We start from the raw sequence: 26266 nt of genomic DNA on the forward strand, positions 1-26266 counted from the left end.
TGCACAGTCAAACATATTAACAAGGACTTCCTACAGAAATAGGAAACTCAATCGCTGGGAAAGTACAAAGACTCAGACAGGCAGAAAGCACTACTAAAATGGCACGACCTGAAGATGGAGAGATACAAACACCACCATGAGAAGAACTTTGAAAACAGGAAGAGAAGCCAAGAATCATCCCAGCTTGTCTACAGCTTGTCTCATGGAAACCACCTCACTTTATTAGTACCAGATTTCTCTTATCTGTGAAGCCATGAATTCTCTTTTAACACTCCTATAAAGGGTAAACCAAAATTTATATAAAAAAGTGAACTTATTTTAAATAAACTGACTGCAACTTCATTTTAAAACAGAAAACTTGATTTTCCTACCTTTAACTTTAAAATTTTGCATCTTATTGTACACTTAAAGTTAAAAAAAAAAAGTAAGTGAAAAGGCAGTGAATGCAGGACACGCAGAGCCATAAAAATTCATAGCCAGGAGGTTATTCTACTGAACCTCTCATGAAGCATAAGCTACTAACACAGAATCAGAGTTGGTAATTACTGTAGGGGCCGAGCCACTAATCACGCAGTTCAATGTCTGCTAACCACAGCAATACACTTAGACAGCAGTCCTTTCCTTTGTTAAGACACAGAATGTCCCCTTACCCCAAGAATAACACACTAGCAGCTCTTACTGCCTGAAGATAAATTTCTGTAGGGAAATGACTTTAGGTACCTTTTTCTCTTCTAGCTCTGCTTTTAAAGATCCCAGCTCTTCCTGACATCTCTGCAGAGGAGAGATTTTCTGAAGCATCTGTTCCACCTGCTGATGCAGCGTGCTATTTTCTCTAAAAATGGACAATGCATTAACATTATTATACTAAAGAACCTGCAATAAATTATTAGATATATCTATTGGTGATTTTCAGATCTGTTTCTAAATTGAAACAAAAAATAAAAGAAATTCTCTTTTTAAGCCCATTCCATCTATGTATACCAACATGACCTCCGTATTGCTTTTGATTTCTTTGGTATTGTAGTCTACTTTTAATAAAAGTGTATCAGAAAGCTACTTGAGAAGTGAAGACAACAAGAGAATATTTTAAAGGGCAAGCTGCCAAATAATTGGCCCTTCCAATCTTGAACTCAAGTCTCTTTATTCAAATTAAAGGATAAGCCATTTTGTGATTCAGTTTATAATCATGTTTTTCCTTTTTCTAAGAGATAAATGTAATCAGAGTATAAAATACTGCTAAATTTTTATGTAAATCTATTTTAAATTGTTTCAAATACACAAGATAAACAGTCCCATTAAACAGTCCAATTAACAGAGACGACAATAAATATATAGCAACAAGCCTCCTCTCAATGGCAACATGATCAGTACAAGTTATTGAAAAGGCAAACCAGGTCAGAATTTAAGACCTTAGTTAAGAAATACATTTAGACAATTTAACAGTAAGGAAAATGCAAATCTTTTATTATGAGCATCAAAGCAATGTTCTAAATAATGGGTCAATCCTACGTGACACTTTGTTCCAATCTGTTTAAAAATATAGGCTGATACATGTCTCCCCCAAATCAACTATGAAAACAGATAGCTTACCTTCTGGCAAACTGCAGCTGTAAGACTTGTTAAAGAAAACTGAGAATTTTATCTACTGATGCTTGTCTGAAGATAAAACTCACTTTACAAGGATCTGTAATAATCTGTATTGAATGTACATACAAGCAATATCATAATTACTAGAAAACAATATTTAAAGTTCCATCTATAACGTATAACAGTGATAAAGCTTTTTACTGAGTTATTCCTATTTACCCTAACATACCAAAAGTCAAAATGTCCATGTCTCTAAATTTAAAAAGATGCCTGATTAAATATATGACTAATATTACATTTCAAGAATAAAGACAATAAGAAACTAATGGGAAATACCTTGAATAATCCTCTATGTATCGAAATCCCCAAACAACTCATCCTTCACTCCTCAAACAGTCCAGAGTATAATTCCAGCCAAAAAGTTACATAACTACATAAAACCACATAGAACTACATTCAATGAGCAATGAGAAAAGAAAGACAGGGAGAACATAAAATCCAGGAAACCCTTCACTTTCACAATTTACACAATTTGAGGACTTCATTTCCCATCTCAAGTTCCCAATAAAATATTCTGAGATAACAAAAAATAATTCCTTCAAGTTTCATCTCCTATAATTCCTACTCTCATACCACATTATAGCAAATGTTTATTTGTATCAACATGTCTACATTATCCTCTATTACCTAGAATGTAAGTTTCTCAAGATTAAGGAATATATTGTATTAATTCTAAATTACTGCAGTCTTTGCAAGAAAGAAAAGTTCAAGAAACATCTGATGAAATAAAACACACTCTGCCCTGTAGAAAGAGGAACTAATAACTAAACAGAATCACACAAAAAAGTAACAAATCAAGTTATTTGGGCAACTGTCAAATGTGTTAAAAAAAAAAAAAAATCCGTTTACCTACAGCTGGGGTGAAAGCCGACTGCCACATCACAGAATGGGCATTGAAGAATAATTCAGTAAGTGGTGCTGGCACAATTGGATAGCCACGTGCAAAAGAATGGAACTGGACTGCTATCTGTCACCATGTACCAAAATTAATTCAAAATGGATCAAAGACTTAAGCATAAGACCTGACACAATAAACTGCATTGAAGAAAACATAGGTGCTAAACTTATGGACTTTGGGTTCAAAGAGCATTTTATGAATTTGACTCCAAAGGCAATGGAAGTAAAAGCTAAAATAAATGAATGGGATTATGTGAAACTGAAAAGCTTCTGCACAGCAAAAGAAACTACTGACAAAATAAAGAGGCAACCAACTGAATGGGAGAAGATTTTTGCAAATAGTGCCTCTGATTAGGGGCTAACATCCAAAATATAAAAGGAACTCATAAAACTCAACAACAACAAAAAACAAACAACCCAATTGAAAAATGGACAGAGGACCTGAAGAGACATTTCTCCAAAGAGGACATACAAATGGCAAATAGACATATGAAAAAATGCTCAACATCATTAATCATCAGAGAAATGCAAATAAAAACCACAACGAGATATCACCTCACCCCAGTCAGAATGGCTATCATCAACAAGACAAATAGTAACCAGTGTTGGAGAGGCTGTGGAGAAAAAGGAACCCTCAGACACTGTTGGTGGGAATGCAGACTGGTGCAGCCGCTATGGAAGGCAGTGTGGAGGTTCCTCAAGAAATTACGAATAGAATTACCATATCACCCAGCAATCCCTCTCCTGGGTATCTACCCAAAGAATTTGAAATCATTTATACATAAAGACATGTGTGCTCCAATGTTCACTGCAAGACATGGAAACAACCGGTGGCCAAGACATGGAAACACCAAAATGTCCGACAGATGAATGGATAAAGAAGTTGTGGTATATATACACCATGGAATACTATTCATAAGAAAAGATGATACAGGAACATTTGTGACAACATGGATGGATCTTGAGAGTATGATGCTAAGTGAAATAATTCAGACAGAAAGAGCAGAGAACTATATGATTTCACTGACATGTGATATATAAACCAAAAACAACAAAAGAACAAGACAAACAAATGAGAAAGAAAAACTCATAGACACAGACAATAGTTTAGTGGTTACCAGAGGGTAAGGGGGTGGGGGGTGCGAGATGAGGGTAAGGGGGATCAAATATATGGTGATGGAAGGAGAACTGACTCTGGGTGGTGAACACACAATGGGATTTATAGATGATGTATTACAGAATTGTACACCTGAAATCTATGTAATTTTACTAACAATTGTCACCCCAATAAATTTAAAAAAAGAACAATTGAAAGTTTTATCAATTTTTAAATAAATTATCCTAGCAATTTGATTTTTAAAATTTTGCAAATTTTAGAAAAGCAAATCAAGAATTTTTCCGCTTACCTGTGTAATTACCTCAAAAAGGCTGTGCCATTTCTTCCAAAAGGATATAATAAACACATACTCTCCTAATATTGGAATTGCCTACCTATTTTCCCATGTAGCTAATTAAAAGCACTTGCAGTAACTGTTTCTGTAAGCTTTCATAAGCAAAGATATTACTCGTGCAATAATACATAGTTAAAGAGACTGACAGTTTCAAAAATAAAGCACAAGAGATTTCAATGACCTATGCTCTTGAATGTAAAAATTCAGATACGAAAAATGAATTGAAATGTTATGCCTTGATTTTACTGCTGTAACTGCACAAATTAGATATGACGGTACCACACAAGTACTCCATGAGCATGTGTGAGTTCAAGGTGCCAGAAGAAAGCCTGGAGCAGGCCACGGGGAGGCCAAGGTGAACAGGGAGATCTCCCCATACGGAGGGGCCGCTGCATGCGGGACACCCCGGACATGGACGTGTGTCCTTACGAGCTTTCATTTCCATGGGGCAGGCCTAGCTCAGGGTGAGGGTTATCACCACAAGACGCAGGAGGATTCATCCCAGTGTTCACCCAGCCGGGAAAATGTTTAACCAGAGGCCAACGACACCACTGGTGCGCTACGTGGTTACTGAACAAATGTGACTATGAGCACAAGCACTGTCCTGTGAATATAAATCACACTGTGACTTGGGACAAATACATTAATTCTGACAAGTCATAACACTGATTAACAGAAGTCAGTTCTGTAGCATTCCCACAGTGCCCTCCGTTCTTGCAGAAATCCCAAAATATTCTGACAGTATCCTATTCAGCTTCACATTATTCGTGAACCTAAAGAATTTGTGGCATGGTCTCAGTACAAATGAAAAAGACCTATTACTCATTAAAAAGCTCCTATAACCCAGTAATCCCTCTTCTGCGTATCTACCCAAAATATCTGAAAACATGTATTCATAAAGATGCACGTACTCCTATGTTCACTGCAGCATTCTTCATGGTGGCCAAGCCATGGAAACAACCAAAGAGCCTTTCGATAGATGGATGGATAAAGATGTGGTACATATATACAATGGGTACTGCTCGGCCATTTGTGAAGAAAAGACAAACACCGCCATTTGTGACATGGATGGATCGCGACAATATCTTAAGCGAAATAAGCCTGGCAGAGAAAGTCAAGAACCAAATGATTTCACTCATATGTGGGATTTCACTCATATGTGGGATATAAAACTGAAAGCCACAAACGAACAGGACAAACAAACAAAAACTCATAGATACAGACAACAGTTTAGTGGTTACCAGAGGGTAAGGGGTAGGGGGGTGGCAGAGGAGAGTAAAGAGGGTCAAATACATGGTGACGGAAGGAGAACTGACTCCGGGTGGTGAATACGCAATGCAGTATACAGATGATGTGTGACAGAACTGTACACTTGAAAGCTATATAATTTTACTAACCAATATCACCCCAATAAATTTAATTGATATGAAACTTAAAAAAAGCTTATAGGACCTTAAGAAAATCAAAATCAATGACAAAAAATAAATTCTAAAATAAGGAGATGAGCAGTCTTTATCATGAAACGTATTAACAGCAAAAGACCAGCTGTTCATTGTGCTTATCAAGAAATATCCCCTACATTGAGCCTGTGAATATTGCCTTCCAAAAGATAACTATGAAGACTCACATTTCTTTAAGAAACCATAATTTAAAAATTCAATGGAAAAAGGCCAGTAAAAGGATATCATCACATTTCTTCTGATACTCTGTTAACAAATTACTGCAACAAAGAAAATAATTGTTACTCTTGTTATTCTAGAAAACGTACTATGTTAAAATCATGTTTCAAAATATGCAAGACATCTTTTTCCTATGTAACAAATTTGTTTACAGTACATACACACACATACTATATTACCTTCAATTTCTTAAAACACAGCATTATAGGAGCTTTTAACTTAAAATCTTCTTGATCTAAGTAATATTTTATAAATCCATGTGACTTTTATAGAATTAAAAAAAAACACACACATTAAATGTCACAGCATGGCTATGAAATAATGAGGACATTTGAGATCCAGTCCTAAAGCTAAGAAGGCTGGGAAAACAGCTTTAAATCACTTCCTAACCCATGAGCCTTGCTGTAAAGGCCAATACACAGGACTTGCATCATAACCACCACCACGCAGGCCTCAGATGAGAAACTCAGGTTCTCCTTTCAGACCTCCAGCTTGTTCATCAGATTCACCAAGTCCAGACAAACGTGAAAACATACTCACTCTGTGTTAATAATTTTTTGCTTCAAGGCAATTAATGCTTCAACATATTCATTTAAATTCTGAAAGAAAAAGAAACACTACAGTCAGCTACTTGTTTTTAGATTACTTTAAATGTAACTTTTTCTGTAACATGTAATTTATGGTAAAATACAGACACATCGTTTACTATGCTACATAAACAAACACGTAACTCTATTATTTACATTGTATATCAACACGCAGACATACTCTGTGTGACCTGAGCCCGCTCTCTCCGAATCTGTCTGAATGACGACACGCTAACCAACAGTACAGTGTCAGTTTTACTGACACTCTGGGTATCTGATCATAGTGAGCTGTCCTCCATTCACACACAAAACTCCGACAAGCGTGGGAAGCAGGGACACTCGGCTGCTGTCAGCCATGCCACAGGGACAGTGCGCCTCCCCCATCTGGCAGAAGGGACTCTGCTTTTGGAGAAGCCCCTGCCTGGGACACTGTGAACACCTGGGGCAGGTGGCCTGGAGCAAGAAGAGAGGGGCCAGGCAGACCTGTGCACACGGCCACCCGCCTGCTCTCCCCATTAAGCTCCGACAGTGGCCGGCCAGCCTTCGCCCTGCAGGCAGAAGAGTGCGCCGTGCCTTTGGGGACCTGAGGAACACACGGCCTGGAGCTAGGCCCAGATGAAGCCCACCCAGACCCACTGCTCTGAGGCTCAGGGCCCACGAGCCCCCCCACACTGTATAATTAGCCACAGCTCTTTATGAACATCAGGGGTTCCGGACATCGCAGACAACTTGTACTGTATGAAGAGAGACCAAAACAAACCAAAGCGAGCTGGAAGAAGCAAAACTGAGGAGGAAACTTCAACAACATTAATATAATCTGATATAAATTATAGCAAATTCATGAAACAAACAAGAGGCTATTTTAAAAAGGAATAATCAGAGCTCTTAGAGAATTTTTTAAATAGCTCTTACAATTAACATACGCACGCATTGGCACGCCAGGCGGCCACAAGTGCGGGCGAGGACGCAGAGAAACGGCCCTCACACGCTGGCGGCTGGGCTGTGAAATAAGGTCCTCCGCCGGCCACAGAGCAGCCGCGAGCTCCAGGGATTCCACTCCTAGGCACACACACACCCAGGAGACTGAAAACACGTGTGCAGGCCAAACCGGCAGGCTCTTACTACAGCCCCGGCAGCCGTATTCCTGCTAGCCAAACAGTAACAATAAATTCAATGCCCATCGACCCATGGACTGATAAACAAAACGTCCTACAGACAAGTAATCACAATGTGATTACTTGGTGATAAAAAGGAATGAATGACACGTGCCACAGCATGGATGAATCTTGAAAACAGTACGCTAAGTGAAAGGAGCCGGGCCCGAAAGGCTACCTGCTGTATGATTTCATTCACAGAAATTGTTCATAACAAGCAACGCCAGAGTCAGAGAGGAGGTTAGTGGGGGGTGGGGCAGGGAGCAGGCGCTAAACTTTAAGAGGGTTCCTGGGGGAGGCCTGGGCTGGGGGTGGGGCGAACATGTTTCACAATCACATCCTGGTGACGGGACTGGATAGCTATGCATACACTAAAAACCACTGAACTGCACACATTAAACGGGTGGATTTGACGGCACGTGAATCATATCCCAATAAAACTGGTACAACTAAGTTAAAAACAAGCAAGACTCAAAAAATTTGATGACACAGTTATAAAAAAAAAACAAAACAAAACATCTCCCGAAATAAACCACAGGCTTGGGAACAAATAAAGAAAAAGAAAAACAATTAGAGTCAGTGCAAGAGATCTCACATGCGCCGCAATAAGAGTGCCAGAGAGAGGATAATGGAAGAGATGGGGGGATAGATAATCGAAGAAATACTGATGTTCATGGGAAAAAATCCCAGAAATGAAGCCGGAAGTGTCCAAAGGGAAAGGGCCCCGCACACGGATCCACACAGGATCCAAAGCATGACACATCAGCGCAGAATTTCAGGACGTCAGAGACAAAGCAAAGGGCCCGTAAGAACCCTGAGAGAACAATCAAAGGGGACAAGTCACGTACAAAGAATCTGGACTCAGAATGGCTTGACTTCAACAGCAGCCTAGAGACCTAGAAATCTAGATGCACACATCAAGCCTTCAAAATTTTGAAGACAAATGAAAATTCCGACGTAAAATTCTGTACCAACTATCCATCAGCCGTGATGGTAAAACAGACGTTTTCAAATCCCCAGTGTCCACAGACTTTCTTCCCAGACGGCCTTGCTCAGGGCGGCACTGGGTGTGCACAGGCTGCACCGGAACCGTGGAGTAAAGGAGAAGACGAGGAGGGACACACAGCGCGGCAGCTGAGCGCCAGATCAAAGAGGAAAACGCCAGCACATCTGTGGAGAGCGAGCATTAGCGGGACTTGTACCTAAGTGGCAGAGAACTGCAAGTGACTGGGGCTAGCTGGTTTGCAGCATCTCCTTCAACCATGGTTGTTTTTTAAGTAAAAGCAATTCTTCCTTTCCCCCACTGCTTCGAGTTCTCTGCCAGTGAATCTCAGCCTCCCCACCTTCTGCTTCCAGACACCATCTGTAATGTCAAGTAGGATGCCAGAGACATTCCAGAAACCTCAGACTCCAGTCACACACAGCTGGATTCAAATTCCTGTTCCTCCATGTTCTGCCTGAGTGGCCTTGGGCCAATGTACTTAACTTCTCCTGCCTCAGGACCAATCCAACCCCCAGATAAGGAGGCAAACGCCGGAGGCTACACAACTGGCCTGCGCTCAGGATTAAATAGGATGAGCCCGAAGGAAGCAAGCCTTTCACCAAGCCCCTGGCATGCAGTCAGCACTTGCAACACTTTTAAGGCCAGTAAGTTGAATTAAGGATATAATCATTAACCAAAAGAAACAAGAAAACGCACAGGAAAGGAAAAGCCATGGTAATTTACTCCAAAGTTTAGCTCTGAATAAGATAGTTAGGTCAGCTCTGACAGAGTCCTAATCGAAATCCTAAGTGCACGGAGGCCTGGCGGGGCGGGGGGTCAGGTGTGGTGGGGAACAGGGCAGAAAGAGACCTCCCGCTCACCTTCCAAAGCCAGAACTCCGACAATAAGCCTAAACTGAAAAGCGAGAAGGAGCAAGTCTATTATTTAAAAATGTGCAAGTTCAGTATAAAACACACAGGACAATTAAAAGTGCTGTCTCTTGGGAAGAGGACTGGGGGAGCTGGAGACTCCGGGTGTCTTAACAAATCCATGTCCGTGTGTGACTCTAATAAAGGCAAACACTTAAAATCACAAAACATAGCATTGCACGGGGAAAATACAGACTAAGTGAAGACGGTGGCTTGCTTTCCTACAGCTTTCTGGCTCCTAGCTCAAGTTTCCCTAAAGCCTGCTTGGGTGGCGATTAAATTTGGTCAGATTCTGCAGTATCCTAATAAAACACTCTTTCCCTCCAATCTTATTCTAATGTCACTTCTGTGGGCCACAACCAAAGCTTCCAACTAATGACTCTCAGAACTGTAAACGCCAAACAGGCTGCCCGGAGGCAGGCGCTTGGAGGCCCCCGACCCACCCTCATTCAGGATTGCGCTGTGCCCTGCGCTGTGCCCTGATGTCCTGGCCTCCAGGGAAGGAAGCCAGGCCCCGGAGTTCTTCCGTCCAGGGAAGGTACTGGCGCTGTGCTCCTGGATGACTGCTCTCCCAGCAGTCCTGCCTTCTTCTTCTGGAACTTCTATTCTAACAGCAGATTTACCGCCAACGCTCTCTCCTCTCCGCTCCTAACTGCCATCCTGTTCTTGGCCTCTGGTTGAGTTCCTCTCTACTCCTCACTGGGTCCCTAACACACCCCCAAGAGCAGCCCGTCTTTTACTAGACTGCTCCGCACTGACTCCTTTTCCACAGTGCACTGTTATCATTTCCTCCACACATCTCCTGAATGTCACTGAGAGAAAGAAACCCACTGTGGACTTCCTCTCCTCCCTTCTCTTCTGGCGGAAGTGGCATCAGGGCAGTGGCCGAGCACCTCGGCAAGGAGCAAGCCGGCAGGCCGAGGGGCTGACAGAGACAGCCAGTGTGGTTTACAGAACGGCCACATACACAAATAAGTAAAACATGTAGACACAGCAAACAGGTAAATTAACGATAATGGGAAAAGGAAACTGCCTAACACTGCTATGGTTTGGGGTGGATGGTTCTTGGTGGGGGCCGCTGTCTGCGCCCACTGGGACGTTTGGCAGCAAAGCTGGTGGACAGAGCACCCCCACCCCAAGGTGTGTGGGCAGAACAGTCACCACAGCAGGCCTACAGCTGCCATCCACAGAAGAGCCTGTTTGGGAGGCGGGACCCTGGCTGGAGTCCAGGAACTCAGACATCTGGACGGTTCTCACCATGCCTCGAACTCGTGAGGGTGGCTCCCTGTGCCTGAGCTGCGAAGGGTGCCTTACGCCGACCCCTGCTTTCCTTCTGGGAGTCTGCAATTGGGGTCCCTACCAGGCAGGGGGTGTCCGCATGACCAGCCCCAGCAGCATCTCTGCTCCCTGAGTCTCTAATGAGCATTCCTGGTAGACAACACTTCATACGAATTCAGAGTCATTCCACCCACTTTCCTCTGGATTTCACCCCAAGCGCCTTGCCTCTCCGCTGTTTGCACATTCCATCTACCCTTTAGCTGAAATAAACCTCCCCCACGGGCAGGACTCTATGCTGAGTCCTGAGTCCTCAGAACGAATCACAGAACTGTGGTCTTAGCCTCTCCACTCTTTAAACTTCCACAAAGACTGAGAACAACGAAATGAAGGCATCTACAGACAAGGGTGTAGCACACAGCTTCCTGCCAGGAGCCTGAGCCAGAAAGGGAAAAGCTACACCTGGGCCCCAGGCAGACCCTGACGGGGGTGAGGGCTGGAAGGAATGCTGTACCAAGGCGAGCGCCCTGACTTGGAGGGCCGTGGGCGGACTCTGCTGAAAGTGTTCAGATTTGGGGGAACATGACCCGCCGTGTGAAGGAGAGAGAAGGTTTCGGTGTGTCATACCAATAATGAAGCAAAGGCAGAAATACGTGAACAGGCTGGAATGCAGTGAACAGAATACCAGTCTTCTGTACTATCCTGGTGACTTTCTTGCAAGTTCTAAATTACTTCAAAAGAAACTATTCTGACAAACCACACTAATCACATTACTTGCTTTGCTGGAGGATTCCGCGCGAATCCTCTCTGATAAGCTACATTGCCTGCTCCTGCTGGGTTCCTTTTTATTAACTGCTCAGATTCTACAACTCTAGGCCATGCTGCTCCCCACCAGCGCAGTCGGGCGGGACTCCGAGGGATTTCCTTCGGCACTGAGTGGACCAGAACGAGGCAGGAGGGGGGCACCGGCCAGCTCTCCACCTGCACTCACCCCCGAGAACAAGCTGAGCGGCTCCTGTCCTGGGCACGCAGACCCCACTCTCTCCAGCCTGCTCTTGAGCTGCCCTGACCTCTGACTTTTGTGCCCAATCATAAGACTCCTCTCTCCCGTCCAAGCCTCGCACATGATACCCCCTGTCCACAAAACTCCTGCATCTCTTCCCTCTTATTTCCCGACATCACCCTTCAGAACTCAATTTAGAGTCACTTCCTCTATGAAGACTTCAGTTGCCCCTCCTAGATGCTCCCAGGGTCCCCTGGACGTCCCCCAACACAGCACTTACTGCATTACACCTAGTCTGGCTGCTTCCTCATCTGTGAGCTCACCCAGAACTTGAGCTCCACGCCTCTTCGGTTCCTGACCATATTCCAAAACACACCATAGCATCAGACGCAGTGATGCTCGTAAATGTTTCCTAATTGAATGAATTACAATTCTGTGAGCATTCCTTGTAACAACCATTTACAAACCACTATGTCTAGGGGGCATGTGTGTCAAGTTCCAAATGATGAAGTTCAAACCACCAGTAATTACCAACGGGAGTCCAGCACAAGTCTCCATAAATGAGGCTCAAACCCGCCCCAAGGGCAGCCAAGCACCATGTACTCTGAAGCCATTCCCGTTCCATGAGCTGAACAGGACAATCGTCTGCTTCAAACCCATCTGGATTGCCAGGAGTTACTCTTTGGCTCTACAATGAACAAAACTGGTAACAGATAGAAAAGGGGTGGGGGGAGGGCTCTCCTTCATCAGAATAAAACCACTACGGCAGCTCTACTTCAAACCACTCACTTTAAGACTTGTGTAACTGCATGTCACCAAAGGAAGGTCCACACTGGTATATGGTCACCCACGTGCGACAGCCCACGTGGATACAGGGATGTAGATCCCTGACGAACTGTTTCAATGAATTAGGGTGAGAAAACAGAAATGAGGTGACGTGTGAGACCACAAGAAGAAGGCTGCATAAAATGGGGTCAGTGTACACACGTCTCGCCAAGCCCTGATCTCAGCCAAGGTACTGTATCTCCAGCCACGGAGAAAGAGGGGCTGCAGGAGGAGGATATGAAAGGAGAGTGCAGTTGAGAAAAGAACTGTCCGATGCAGGAGACACTTTTTTTTCTGTTATGGTTCAGAATGAAGTCCCAGCATCCACGGAGGGCGCCTGTAATATGCTTGTAAACTTGCAGGATTCAGAAGTTCCTGTGTTCAAACTCCACAGCAGGAAATCTCCTCTGTACATGGAACCCCTTCCGTTTTTCTCTCGGAGCACTTTACCTGGAATCCAGGACCTGCTGTGGTACTAGCACCTAGAAACATCTTTCCTAGGGGTGACCCCTGAGCCATCACTGACAAATGCAATCGCCTGGCCTCAGTTCTCATTCTTTCCTATCTCGAGTCTCTATACACTTCCTGTTTACTCTCCACGTTTCTTTTTCTCACCATTCCATGCTGGCCTTCATCACCGCCCAGCTGGTTTTGCTTCACTGACTCCTGATGGCATGTGGTCTCATAAAGTGCCACAAAGGTTTCCAAAGTTTATTTTACGTGACGGGCCACAGTCCTCCATTCTCCTATTCCCATAGCTCCCCAAACAAAATTCTTACAGTGAACTCAGTGCCCACCTAACCTGGCCTCTTATCTATTTCCTTGGAAGTATATTAAGGTACCTTGGAGAAACTGTGCTCCACAAACAACAAATGTGAAAACAGCTAAAAATCCCGTTCTGAAGTCACTCCAAAACTTCAGTCCCATATTTCCAAAATCTCTTGGTTTCCACTTTCTCCTGCCTCTACCAGTTCTCACAGCCACTCAGATTCTAAATCTCTGCACCTTCTACCTCCCTCACTTGAGATCTGTCCACTCTGCAGTTTCTCATAATCAGCTTTCTCTTCTCTAGTTCCATTCCCAGAAACTGCAACGAACCCACACTTTTATTACCACTAGCAGGCATTAGTAAAATAACTTCCCGTAGCTAGTCGCCCCTCCTCCAATCCACCCTATTTTTACTGTAAGTACTGCTCTGGTGTGGTAACTATGCAAAACCCTTCACCGCTCTATAAGCTGACAGAAATGAGAACAAGACTCTAAGGTGGTAACCATTCAAGGCCCCACATCACTTGCCATGAACCTTCTCTCCCAGCCTTACTTTGCAATATTAGAGACTTGTTTCAGAGACTCCAATCATGACTAACCAACCGCCTTCTTCCCCCAAAAAGGCTTCCAGGCAACAGAAAACCCAAATGCAATGGAGTGTCCTCCGGACGTGGGGAAGAGGTGTGCACACTCAGGCAGGCTCGCCTGGCCTGTGTTTGTAAACCCTCTCCCCTTGGGACACAGCCACGCCCCTTCCTTTTGTCCTGCCTGTGCTGTGGCTGGGACCAGGCTGCACAACGGCGGAACCTGAGCACTGAGCAGCGGCCCAGGACCCGACTTCGGATCCTGTGCTTGCAAAGTCTGCAGGCCCTGGATTCAGAGTTGACAGCATTGTTCCTGTTGCCGTTTGAGAGCCAACAGGGGAACGTGACAAGGCCGGGAGGAGGGAGACTCCTTAGGAGGCTACTGCAGTGACGTCCAGGCCATGGATTAGTGGTCCCCGTCAAGGGGGCAGCCGTGGGGATGGGAGAAGTGCATGGACAACAAAGGTGGAGCCAACAGAATCAGCTGATGGGTTTCATGCAGGTTGGAGGGCAAGTCTAGTTTCCCGCCTAAGCAACCAGGATACAGTTGGTACTTTTCACCAAGACGGAAGCACTATGGGAAGACCAGGTTTTTGAAGTGAGACCAGATCCACAACGGAATTCACACCAGTTGTTCTCCTGCATAAAAGCCTCCAATGACTCATTCTTCTTTCGGTCAAATCCAAACCCCTCGCCGTGGTCTCTAAGGGCCTACGCGATCAGGCTGTCCTCTGCGACTTCTTCACACTCCGACTGCTACAGACTGTGCGGCACCCCCCCTCAAAAAAAAAAAAATCCTGTGTTGAACTCTAATCCCCAATGCGATGGTACTTGGACGGAAGGCCTTGTGGAGGTGATCAGGTCATGAGGTCACGGATGGAATCAGCACCCTGACGAAAGGGACCCAGGGAGCTGTCTTCCCCGTGGGCCACGTGAGGACACGGCCAGAAGACCGCGGTGAGCCAGGGCGCGGGCCCTGACGTGGGACGTGCAGCGCCCCGAACCGTGAGAAGTCCGTCCCTGCTGCTCGTAGGCTGCTCCTGGCCCTGCCCCCGCACAGGCGCCCCGCGCTGAGCCCCGCGCCCTCCGCAGCCCGGGCTGCTTTCCCCCGGGACACCCGCGGCGCGCGCTCCGTCCCCGCCCCGTGCCCCCAGGCCGCGGGTGTAAATGCCAGCGGCTCCAACGCGTTTCCAGCGTGTGTATCACCTTCTCTGGAACCCGTTTAACTGTGCCCCCACCTGCTAGGACGGAACCCCCGTCTGTCTCCCCCCGCGCGGCCATTAAGCGCAGCGCGCGCTCAGCACGCGCTCGTCCAGTGAGAGGCCTGCCCCAAAGCCCCCCGGGGACCTCCGCACGGCCCTGGGCTCGGGGGGGCGAAGCCCGGGACCGACGCCCGGCCGCCGCCGCCGCACACGCTGCTCCCCGCGAGGCGTCCCCCATGGAGAGGGCCGGGCCGGGCCTGCCGGTCTGCCCCGTGCGCACGGCCGCGGGCGGTCCGCTCGGGTAACACGGCCCGTCCCGGCGCCCCCTCCCCGGCGCCCCCTCCCGGCCACGGCCCCTCCGTCCGCCCCCAGGAAGCAACTCCCTCACCTGCGCCTGTGGCTCCTGCCTCCCGACCCCGGACGTCACCTGTCACACGCGCCCGCCCGCCTGGCGCCCGACACCCACCCCCGGGCCCGGAGCCCGAGGCGGCGCAGGCAGGAGGGCGCCGCCGACCCCGCCGGCCCCACCACCGCGGCCCCGACCCCCGACACACAAAGGAGGCCGCGGCCCGAACAAGTGCAGGGACCGGGCGGCGCGCCCAGGACCCGGGTCCGCGCGCCGCCGAGCCCCTCGCCCTCGGCTCCGGGAAGGCCCCGCACCTGCTGCAGGGAGGCGCAGCCCTGACACCGCGACAGGTCCGCCGCCGTCCCGGGAGCCGCCGAGCGGGTCTCGCCCGGCATCATGGTGCCGCCGCCGGGCCCGCTGGGCCCGCGCGCCTCAGGGGCCCGCGGCCTCGGCCCTGCAGTGCCTCCGCTGACGCCACCGGGGCCGCCGCCTGCCAGGCCGCTTCCCGCCGTGTCCGGGCGGGTCCATCCGTGCACAGAGGTCCCCGTGGAGCCGGCGAAGGGCTCTCCGAGCCAGAGCTGCCTCGGGCACCACAGAGAAACGCTACCCGGCGCGGCCCCCGAGTGCGACGCAGCTCAGCCAAGACCCCGCCCCGCCCTGCTGCGCCCCGCCCCCCGCCGCGCCGCGGGGCTGCCTGAGGCGCCGCCTGAGTAAAACAGGGAGCGCAGCCGCGCTGAGTGGCGGGGCCACGCCCACCGAGGGAAACCCGGGGAGCGCAGAGGCCTCCGAGGTGCGCTGCTTCCATCGTGTAGGGGTTACTAGTCTATTGCCGGCTTGCTGCGTGACAGGCTTCCTAGAGACGCCTAAAACCTTCCACGCAAGCAGGGAGAGGGGGGCCGCGATGACGTCATTCAGGCGCCTCCCGTCCTGGAAGGACCCCAGCCCCGGACGGGCGGGTATGCCGTCTGTAGCTAGGGGAAGCGCGCTGTCCATTCCAGGAGGGAAGCGAGGACTGCGCGGGCGGACTCCGAGCGGTCCCGGGCCGCTCCCGCTGTGCTCCAGCACCTTGTCGCGGCCTTCGTCGCCGGGGGCCGTTGCTTCCCCGCGGGACGGTTTTCCTCCCGGCAGCTTCCCGCGCCTGCTGCGTCCGACCCCGCGCTCCTGGGTCGGGCTCCCAGGCCCACCCCCGTGGCCCCCGGAAGCCCGGGCTGTGGGCGCCGCCCCCCTCCGGGTGCATCGTCGGGGACCCCGCCACCGCTCGTGGGTGACAGCCAGCCACCCCAGGCCCCCGTGATTCCCCTGGGGACGGAGGGGAGAACAGCGCCCCCGCCCCTCGCCGCGTTTATTGCGTGAACCAAGCCCCGCCGCTTTGCTGGAACCGCAGCTGTGCGCCGTCCAACCCGGGCCCCACCGCCTCCGGAATGTCGGTGACAGTCACAGCGGCTTTCCGTCCGGACCCCCGGAAACCTCGCGTGGCGGGCCGACGTCCGCTCACGGCGTCCGCGTCCTCGGCAGACGCGCAGACCTTGGCGGCGGCGTCCTCGGTCTGCAGCGGGGGGCTTCCACCCTGGCAGGCGCCGGCCGTGGGCGGGGCCGCGTGTCCAGCCCCGCCAGCCAGGTGCCCTGTCGTTCACACCTAAGGCCGCGCAGTACCTGACTGGTTCTGACCGGTCCACGGACCGTGGGCAGAAAGCCGGCGTGGGGCTCGGCGGAGCAGGAGAGGCGAGCGGACGCCGTGGCAGGGGCGCGCAGACCGCGGGACCCGTCGCCGCCCCGGGAGCCGAGACTTGCGTGGGTCCTGATGCCTGCCGTCTGGCTTCCGGTCCCGGACAAAGGTGTTTTCAGTCCCTTCCCTTGAGTGTAAGGTTTCCCAAACGCGTGTTCCTCCCAGAGTACCTTCCTCGGGGCGGCAGCTTGCCGTCCAGCTTTCCGTACCTCCCTCGCTGCTGTCCACCCGCACCCACGACACACCTGCCTTTGCTGGAACTCGAACTGCTGCTGCCGTCCCGCCTTTGCGCCCTTGCCCTGGTCTTCCCTTTGCCGGGAACACCCTCCTCCCAGCACTAGTGTACCTGCCCTTCCTGGTCCCAAATGTGACCTCCTCATCCCCAAACAATGCCTGCCTCCTTTGTCTTCCCTAGCCCTGAGTGGTTGTTTGTCACACCACATTCGGACTTGGAGCAGAGCCGTTTTTATGCCTTAGAGGTGTTTTTCCACTTAAATCCTGCAAAGTGCTGTACACAGTAGGTGCTCAATGTCAGTGAATTGAATTTCTGCAGCTAATTGAAAGTAAAAAAAAAAAGAATAAGCGCTTGTGTTTAAAAATGAAAGTGCGTTTGTTTTCTACTTCTACCTTTCTCAAAATCAGTGTCTAAGACGTCTAAAGAAACAAGTCTTGTTTGTGTAACGCAGGGTGAGCAAATTCTCCTTTAAGGAGAATAGTAAATACTGTAGGCTTTGAAAGCCACCCAGGCCTTTGATACATATCTGTCTGGGTCATTTTTTTGGTTTTTTAAAGAACCCTTTAAAATGTAAAAGATATCCTTACATTGCAGGCTTACAAAAACAAGTGTAATTATAGGAAATAATGCAAATCGTTGTAGGTCACTAGTTGAGTAATGCTGAAAATTGTATCGTTCCTCTTTCCCGCACTATAGACCCCATGTTTTGTCATTGTGATGGAAACAAACAAGCAAGCAGATGTCTACACTGCAGAAAGTGAACACTCGCTTTGGAACTACACAGCTGGCTGTAGATTCTGAAGCTAGTGACTTACTTGAGCTGGAACTTCCTTACAGAGGATTCGCGATCATTGAGGTGAACAGTGACAAGGTTGGGGCCGAATCCCTAGGATCTACTGCACGGAGAGTAGTTGTTAACAATTTATTGACGCCATTTTTTGTTTTGGAAAACAGAGGAAGTGTGTGTTTTTCTGTCAGTGTCCTAAGACCTGGGGACTAATTTGGGGGCCTCCCTGTGCCTCCAGAGTCCAGGCCGCTCAGAGGATCCGACTATGGAAGTCTCAGTTGGCTCCCGTCGTCCACTCCCAGTCCCTTGGTAACTTTCTGAAACTGATTCTCTACACCGTAATTGAGAGGTGACTGATGATTTAACTTGTTACCATAGACTTCCACTGAAATGGCTTCTAGATCTGTTGTGGAAGCAAAGGAGGTTTTATCATAATTCAAAATGGAAAGTTCATTGAAAGTTGTTATATTTTGCTTTATGAAGAGCTATCCTTTCATTTAATACATGTACCCATCCGAAAAATGAGCTACATTTTCTTCTTTATCGTAAAACCCTGGGAGATATCTTACGGAGCAGTTTGCAACTCCAGCAGTCTACAATTCAGGGATGTTATCTGATTACGTTATATTAATTTCCAGGCCTGTGAGGTAATGCTACCACAGGCCCACAAGAGGTCCATCTTTCCCTGTCTGTGTTTTAGACACCAATGGAATTTCCAGCCATATTTATAACATGTCAGCCCCTTCGTGGGGGACTGGGGGGGCCATTCTCTTGGGCAGACTAGGGTAGGAGGAGTTTTGTGCGAACCATCTGCTCATTCACAATCCACGGTGCTCAGTGTTGAACTACTTTGCTCCAGTGTTTCTCACTCCCCTGGGTGATCGCGGTGTTTTGCTCTGTCCCCAGGGATCAGCAACAGGCAGTGCCTTTGCTTAGAGCTTCGGCTGTCACCCTCAGCGATGCTAAGTCAGGGTGGGGGGTGGTAGCAAACGTTACTTTCTCCTGGATGACTGAGTTTTTAGAAATCAGAAGAATCTTTTTGTTTTAAAACAAGCATAGTTTGGAATAGAATGCAAAACTGACAATTGTTAAAGATGAAGCACAATTGTAGAGGACTTTCGTGGCCTGGGATTATTTTAGGGCAGTGAAACTGCTCTGTCTGATACTGTAATGATGGACACAGGTCACATTATACATCTGTCAAAACCACAGAATGTACAGCACCAAGAGTGAGCCACAATGTCAACTGTGTGGTGGTTGTAACATATTGATGCATGTTCATCAGTTGTAACAAATACACCACGTGGAGGGGCATGCTGATCATGGCGGAGGCTGTGCTCACGGGTTTCGTGGGAAATCTCTGTACTTTCCACTTTATTTTGCTGTGAACTTAAAGCTGCTCTGAAAATTTAAGAAAATAACTTAAGAAAAAATTACAGGTGGTGGGAATAATAGTAGAAAGTGTCCACATCAGGAGTAAATGTGGCACGTGCATCAGAAACCAGCTCAGGGCCTGGAGTGCAGTGAGCAAGGAGTCTCTGGGTATCGATTAGATTGACTGAGGTGAGGGGTGGGCACAGACCAGGTCATACAAGCGCTGGCAAGCCAGGGTGGAACTGTTTTAGTGTTTAAGTACAAGGAGCAGCCATCAAACAGTTTTAAGAATAAAGTGGCGTTATCTGATTTACAATAAAAACTCTTCATTCTGTCTGTCATCTGGAAATAGTCTGTGAGACTGGGTGTCATTTCCTGAATTGGGAGAGAGGAGTCCACTTTGGGCAGGCAATTGAAGATGTATGTAACTTAAAGAGGTTGTTTCCTTTCCTTCTGGTCTTTAGATCTGGGGGACCTAAAGGTTCAGATTATGAGTTCGGATGGTTTTATTCTAAGATCATGAGAATATAACACATTTGGTCCTTTATCCAGGCAGAAAATGATAGCCAAGGAGAAGGAAAAAAAAATGTCTTTTATTTAAAATAAATGTCTAGCAATCATTTGAATTTTAGATAAAATGATACCAAACATCTTCGGCCAGTTTTTCTTTGGCCTCAACCTCAAGCCCTGACATGAAGAAAAATGGTGTTCAGCATTAGCAGTACATTCCAGATACGTGGTGGGAGCTCCAAGACAATCACTCTCCATACGCTAGAGTGGAAACTAATAGCTTAGTTTAATGACCTTTGGGGGGGGGGGCAAGAAATGTATAACCTGAAACATCTCTTGGATATGTCCTGTTGAATGGTTGTTAGAGTCTGAATTTCTACCAAAAGAACTTTCCTATCCAGTAAGAAATTTTATGGGTGTTGAGAAAATGAATTCAAATATCTGTTTAAACATGGGTTGAAATCTCTTTGAAAATTCAGAAATAAGATCTGAGAAGGACTTTCGGGAAAATAGGCACAGCCCCGTGATGCTCTGAAAGTTTGAATTGCAGGTTGTTAAGTCCATCCTTGTTTTCAAGAACTAAGAAACTCAAAGTGGGTGTGGGAGGGAAGTAGGATGGGGAACTGGTGGTAGTACTTCCTGTTTGCTTACAAAAATATAAACAATCATGGGCACTTTTGAGTAGACAAAGTTATCCAGGGTTCTGCTGAGGCCAGGTAGTTACTTACATGACTTAGAAATGACTCAGTTATGATCAACAGAAAATGCAACCTCATTTGATTTTGAAGGAACGTGTTTGTTCATGTGACTTGCAGGGTCCAGAACTCAGTGGATCTCACTTTCTAATGTTTCAGTGATCAGACAGGCCCTCTACACAGTCACGTGACAGGTGATAGCAGCTCCTCATTCTGCATTTCTGTGGGTTCTCATCCGCTAGGATAGAGAGTTCTCTGTTCCTGCTCCCAGCAAACAAAATCCTGCCTCACTTAAGTCAGGTGGGAGAAGCTTAGGTCTTGGTCTCACTCCCTGGCTGACAGCCAGGCTGTAAGGGTGCGGGCCAGGTATCTACATGGAATCAGACACTTCTACTCCACGTGGAAGCCCGGGTGATGGGCGTCCCTCTTGTGTAAGCTGATTCCCACGGACTCTGTGACTATGCTGCGCACTTGTACTTTTCACTCGTGTGAAGTACAGGGGAACAGCCCTGTGGGTGATGAATGGCTCCCTTTATTGCTAAGGGGGCTGATTATATTAGAGACTGCAACAGTAAAAGGAAGCCAGTTTTGGGAGGGTGGCTATGAAGGCAGATTTCTGTCATTCATTCATTCATTCATTCATTTAGTGGACACGATTTCATGGGCCAGTATTCTCCTCCGTGCCAGGGCCTGTGTCCTGCGCTGGGACGTGGAGTTACAGGCTTACCATACCTTGTCACCAGAAGCTCACTTCCGAGTCAAGTAACTGAGAGGAGCTAAGAGCATGTGTTGTTGAAGTTAGAAAGAGAAAGAAGGAAGTCCTAAGAACACCTACTGTGGTCATATATCTCTGGGAAAGTCAGCTATACCTGGGTGCTCAATTCAAGAGCTTTATATGCTTATTCCATAAAAACAAAGGGTTTGGCCCTATTGTTTCAAAGGAATGAGCGAGAATGCTTGATGAGCATTCATTTAGTTAACTGCCCAGCTGCAGATTAGTTGTTCAGAGTAAGTAGCTATAACCATCATACCCAAACGTAAGTGATGATACGTGAGCCAAGTCGTCAATGTGATATTAGAGAAGAAAGCAGCAGACGCCTCCAGTGGTACTGAATTTGCAAACCTCCACCTAGAAAGGAAAATGACATGGTAAATAAATTCAAATCCCATGGAAGGAACAGTAGGTGTTCTCCCATTGTTTAAACGCGGCTTACTGAGGTGGACAGAGGTGGCAGCCATAGCAGCCTCCTTTCATCTCCTCTCTGCTGTATCTTCTGCAGACCAGAGGGTCTAGAAAGTTAACAGCACTGTGATCATGGCTCCTCGTATCTCGAGTGATGGATGTGAGGCAGCTTCTGCCAATTAGATGCACTCAAGACAGTTTGGGAAGCAGCAGGAGGGAAGGCACCTTTCCCCTGCTGTCACTCTGTAGGAGGGCTTTCTTTTCCCCAGCCGTGTTCCCATGTGATATCACTAGGATTTTTAGGCGCCTCGAGTCCTTGGCAGCCATGATGGGAGGAGTTTCTCTGTCCAGCTAGGAAAGGAGGGTGCGGAAGGCACCCGGTGACACAGCCCTTCTAACCCTGCAACTTCCCGACTCAGCACAGCTCACCACTCCTGACCTGCTCTGTGTTGCTGTGTCTGGGTGTCATCCTTGGAGGCCCAGTCTGCAGCACTTTTGCAGCCCAGTGTCCAATAATTGTGTGGACTGTTTTGAAGCCATCTCTACTTAAAATGGCTGACGTGGCTTTTAGCTCTTGCTGTGTGGCACTTACTCCTATGGAATTTGGCCGCGGAAGTAGCTGTGGGCAGCCGACCCTCAAGGATGAGCCCATGAGACTGTGCATCTGTCTTGGTTGAATTGGAGGACAAACAGGATCCAATTACCACTAGAGAAAGAAACTGGGCACAAGTGGCACACAGTAGGACACAAACTGGCTTAAACTGTCATCTGGAATCACAGGGAATAAAGAACCTATTGAAAGTGAGACGTGGGTCGAGTGGCTGCTGCAGCATTGGGGCCGGAGTGAGGGGCACAGAGGGAAGGGGGGCTGGCTGCTGTGGCTGAACCGGATTGTGCAAAGGAAGAAAGCGCCATGCCTGAGGGTGTCCGCTGTCAGCTCACGGTGCAGTCAGTGTGTCTGTGTGTGTGTAGGGCGGGGTGTTCCTGAGTCCTAACAAGATAGCCAGTGCTCACTCGTAGCTGCAGGCCAGACAGAGCCGAAAGGATCACAGGAGTCCGGTCATGCGCATCGCTGAATTGCCACCTCAGTTGATTTCAATGTCAGCAGGTCACCTTTTGAAATATAGGGGACCGCTAAGTTAAGAGTGGGAACTGGAGAATCGGAATGGGGAGATCACCTTGCTAACAGAAGTTCTTCCTTCTTAGTCTGATGTCAATCCTATCCTAGCCCACCTCTGACCCAGTTACCCTGAAGGAATGCTACTTCTCCCCGGAGCCATTCCCACCTCCCTCGTTGCCTCTAGACATACAATTAGAACCTGAGCCCCACAGGCCTTAGAAGCAAAGTATAGAATTTGACCCAGGCAGAGAAGAATTGCTAGTCAAAATAATTATGATTTGTTTATATTTAATTAAATGAGAAGAAACCTGGATAATACATTTTGGAATGGATTACAAACATGCTAAAGTAAGGTAAGAGGAATATAACTAGTTTGGGCAAAAAATATATGTAAATGAGATATTCTGGACTCTTCTGGTACACATCAACATTTTCATTGTCACAACCTAGTCATTGGGAATTTGATTATCTTATCCTAGAGGGTGCCATATTGGTTCAGTGTATTGATGTCATCATGCTTATTGAACTTGGTGAGTCAGAAATATCCTATCACCTGCATGATAGAGCAGGTGAGATAAAAATCTATAGACGCTTGCAGGGGCCACCACTCCCAGTGAAGTTTCTACAGGTCCAGGTATATTCCAACAAAGATGCTCAATGCTGCGACACTGGGTCAGCCTTTTTTTTTATTATTATTATTTTTTTAAGGCAAAGTATACTCCGTTTGGGTGTGCTGCTCTGACCCATTTATTGAGTAACGTGAAAGTCTACCAACCTGGAAGGGAGCTCAGAGAACAAGAAGGCAAGGAGCTCTGTCATCTGCTTTCCTGGCACACGCAGTGACACAGACCGTGTGGTTCATGTAACCTATTACAAGCCCTAGTAGGGGAATATGTGATGTCCCTTAGGCTTTTGGCACAAAGTAAGGCCACTTTTGAAAAATGACTCCAACAGTCTTTTGTTTCATTTGTTTTGTTGTTTCTGACATGGCTCTTGGTTGTTACTGGGCCCCAGTTGAGACTGAATGCCTAACCATGAGCCATCGTGTGACTACATGGTCTAAGTCATTAAGTTTGATTTCCTGAACAGCAGCAGGTCACATCGAGTGACATCTGTGAGACTGAGCATAGCAGGCCTTGAGGTAATGCAATGGCTGGAGCAGGGGGCCCCCCCTCAGTGTTCCCACCAGTTCTGCAGCACATCTCCAAACCGGCCCACAGCGATGGCCTCAGGAGGGTCCTGTGCCCAGGTGTCAGGAGGAAAAGATGAAGCCTTCGTGGCACAGGGTTCTGCACAGCGTGCAGGTGACAGCCCCAGCTAGGTTCCTGCAGTGTCACAGCAACTCTTAGGTTAGTCCCCGTAGACGAGTAGTGAAGGAGGAGAAATTGAGCATTGCAGAGAGGTGGCTTCTATTTTTATTGGTAAGAGAGACATTTCTGGAGCTCTCCAGTGGAGGCTATTAGCCAACTGGGCCAATGAGCCCCAGGTGCCCTGGGAGGTGACATTTTTGAATTTTTGATTGTCCCACTGTTGAGGGTGGGGAGTGCCTCTGGCATCTAACAAGTAAAGTCAAGGATGGTGTAAAACATCCTACAACACACAGGACAGTCCCTCACCACAGGAATTGTCAGCCTCAATGCCAGCAGAGCCGAGGCTGAGAACCGCTGATCTCAATCCTTACACACAAACGTGAAGCTAAAGATACTGTGGGGTGTTTGTTGTTGTTATTTACAAAGGTGTTTATTTCTGTCTCGGTCATACCCCATCGCTGAAGCCAGTGAAAATAGAGTGAAAGCAGGTACAGAATTCAGCCCTTTTTAATCACATAGCAATATTGGGTACTAATAGATCAGGTAGGAACTATATCCTCCCAGAATAAAGGGTATGGGTGGGAGAAGATTTACTGAGCTTTAAGGAATAAAGGGAAAATTATGTTATCAAGTGACAGATCAGAATTGATCAAAGGTTGGAAAACACACAGCAGAACCAACTCTTCTGCTGCCTCCCTTCCACAGAGCTGGCTGACCATCTGGATTCCCGTGGTCACACACCCCAGACCTTGAGAATGCTTTGTAAGAAGGAATTTCTTTGGGATTTGGGGGGCCCAGTACTTGGAGAGAGGTCTACCTAACCTCTTTTCACTGGAACCTGTGATCTTTCAGAAAAAAAAAAAAAGAAAAAAAAAAAAGAAGCAGAAGTTGTCCAGCCCAGGGACCTATTTCAACAGGCCTGTGAGTGGTGAGGATGGGAACCGCTCAGTCATTGCAGAGTCCTGGGACAGACACAGGAGAGGAGTGAAGGGTCAGAGGCCTGGAAGGCCCTGGGGCCTGCTGACGCCCACTCCACAGTTGGTGGGGCCTGTGGCACAGCCCAGGGGGAGGCCAGATGTAGGACGCACTGTCCGGTGTCTCCCCGTCTCTCTGTGCCTTCTGCTCTCTGTATGACTCAGCGAGTGGACAGACAGGCCTAAGGGAAAGCAGGGCCCTGTCAGCGTCCTTCCTTCCCTCCCCTGTCACTCACAGGTAGACCCTCCTCAGGGGCAGTCCCAGCGTCTAGCCGCCTAGCCAAGGTCATCACCAAAGCTGTCTTCTCCTTAGGGCAGAGCTGAGGCTGAGTGACAGGAAGGCCCGCCAATCCAGTCAAGCACTTCACAGGCCAGATACACAGCTGATAAGGGATCAATGCACTATCTCCCCACGACTGTGTTAGTACAGATCTAACAGCATCTTCGCTCAGAAACAGGACCCTGAGGCATCACAGAAAAACGTATATATATAAAGAGAGAGAGAACTGTAGAAAAACAGACCATAATTTCCATAGCATGTGTGCATGTAATGTGTATTTCATTCATATGCTACTTTCTATAGAGATACAGAAAGAATATATTCTTTCTACACAGAACATGAAAAGTCTCATTCTATAAATATGGATCTCTTATTAATATATTTACCTTTTTCTAACCATATGGCCATTGCAAATATAATTTATGACCATTTTTCCACTTAATGAATTCTAATCATAAATTGCGTCCATACCAACACGATCATAGGTTTTTTTTACGGCTCGAAGACGTTCCACTATCATTGATTCAGCCCAATCCTTATAGCTGTTCATTTTGATCAAGCCTTCTCAGCCTTGCACTGTTGGCATTTGGGGCCCATCGTGTGGGGAGCCATAATTTCTTGTTTCTCTGGAAACTTGTGGCCTGGCTTAGTTCATGATTAACTTGTTTCAAGTCCTAAGACATTGTTCTGCTTGTCCCTCCAGGGGGCTTGCAGGCTACTGAGGAATAAAGTGGGAACGGCTG

At 47.6% G+C, this 26266-nt stretch overlaps 1 protein-coding gene across 1 annotated transcript in view; it reads right to left on the reverse strand.

The window, feature by feature from the left end:
* Positions 1-15850, reverse strand: part of ICE1 (interactor of little elongation complex ELL subunit 1) — a 53819-nt gene extending 37969 nt beyond the window's left edge. Inside the window, exons 1-5 of the mRNA XM_081054000.1 lie at positions 15644-15850; positions 6215-6273; positions 5679-5715; positions 1591-1607; positions 721-832 (exon numbers count right to left, since the gene is read on the reverse strand). Coding sequence (XP_080910126.1) covers positions 721-832; positions 1591-1607; positions 5679-5715; positions 6215-6273; positions 15644-15727 — 309 coding nt within the window. The 5' untranslated portion in view covers positions 15728-15850. The remainder of the gene's footprint in view (positions 1-720; positions 833-1590; positions 1608-5678; positions 5716-6214; positions 6274-15643) is intronic.
* Positions 15851-26266: the final 10416 nt, after the last annotated feature.

Source organism: Rhinolophus hipposideros (genome assembly GCF_964194185.1).
Source record: "Rhinolophus hipposideros genome assembly, chromosome: 7".
Lineage (NCBI taxonomy): Eukaryota > Metazoa > Chordata > Mammalia > Chiroptera > Rhinolophidae > Rhinolophus > Rhinolophus hipposideros.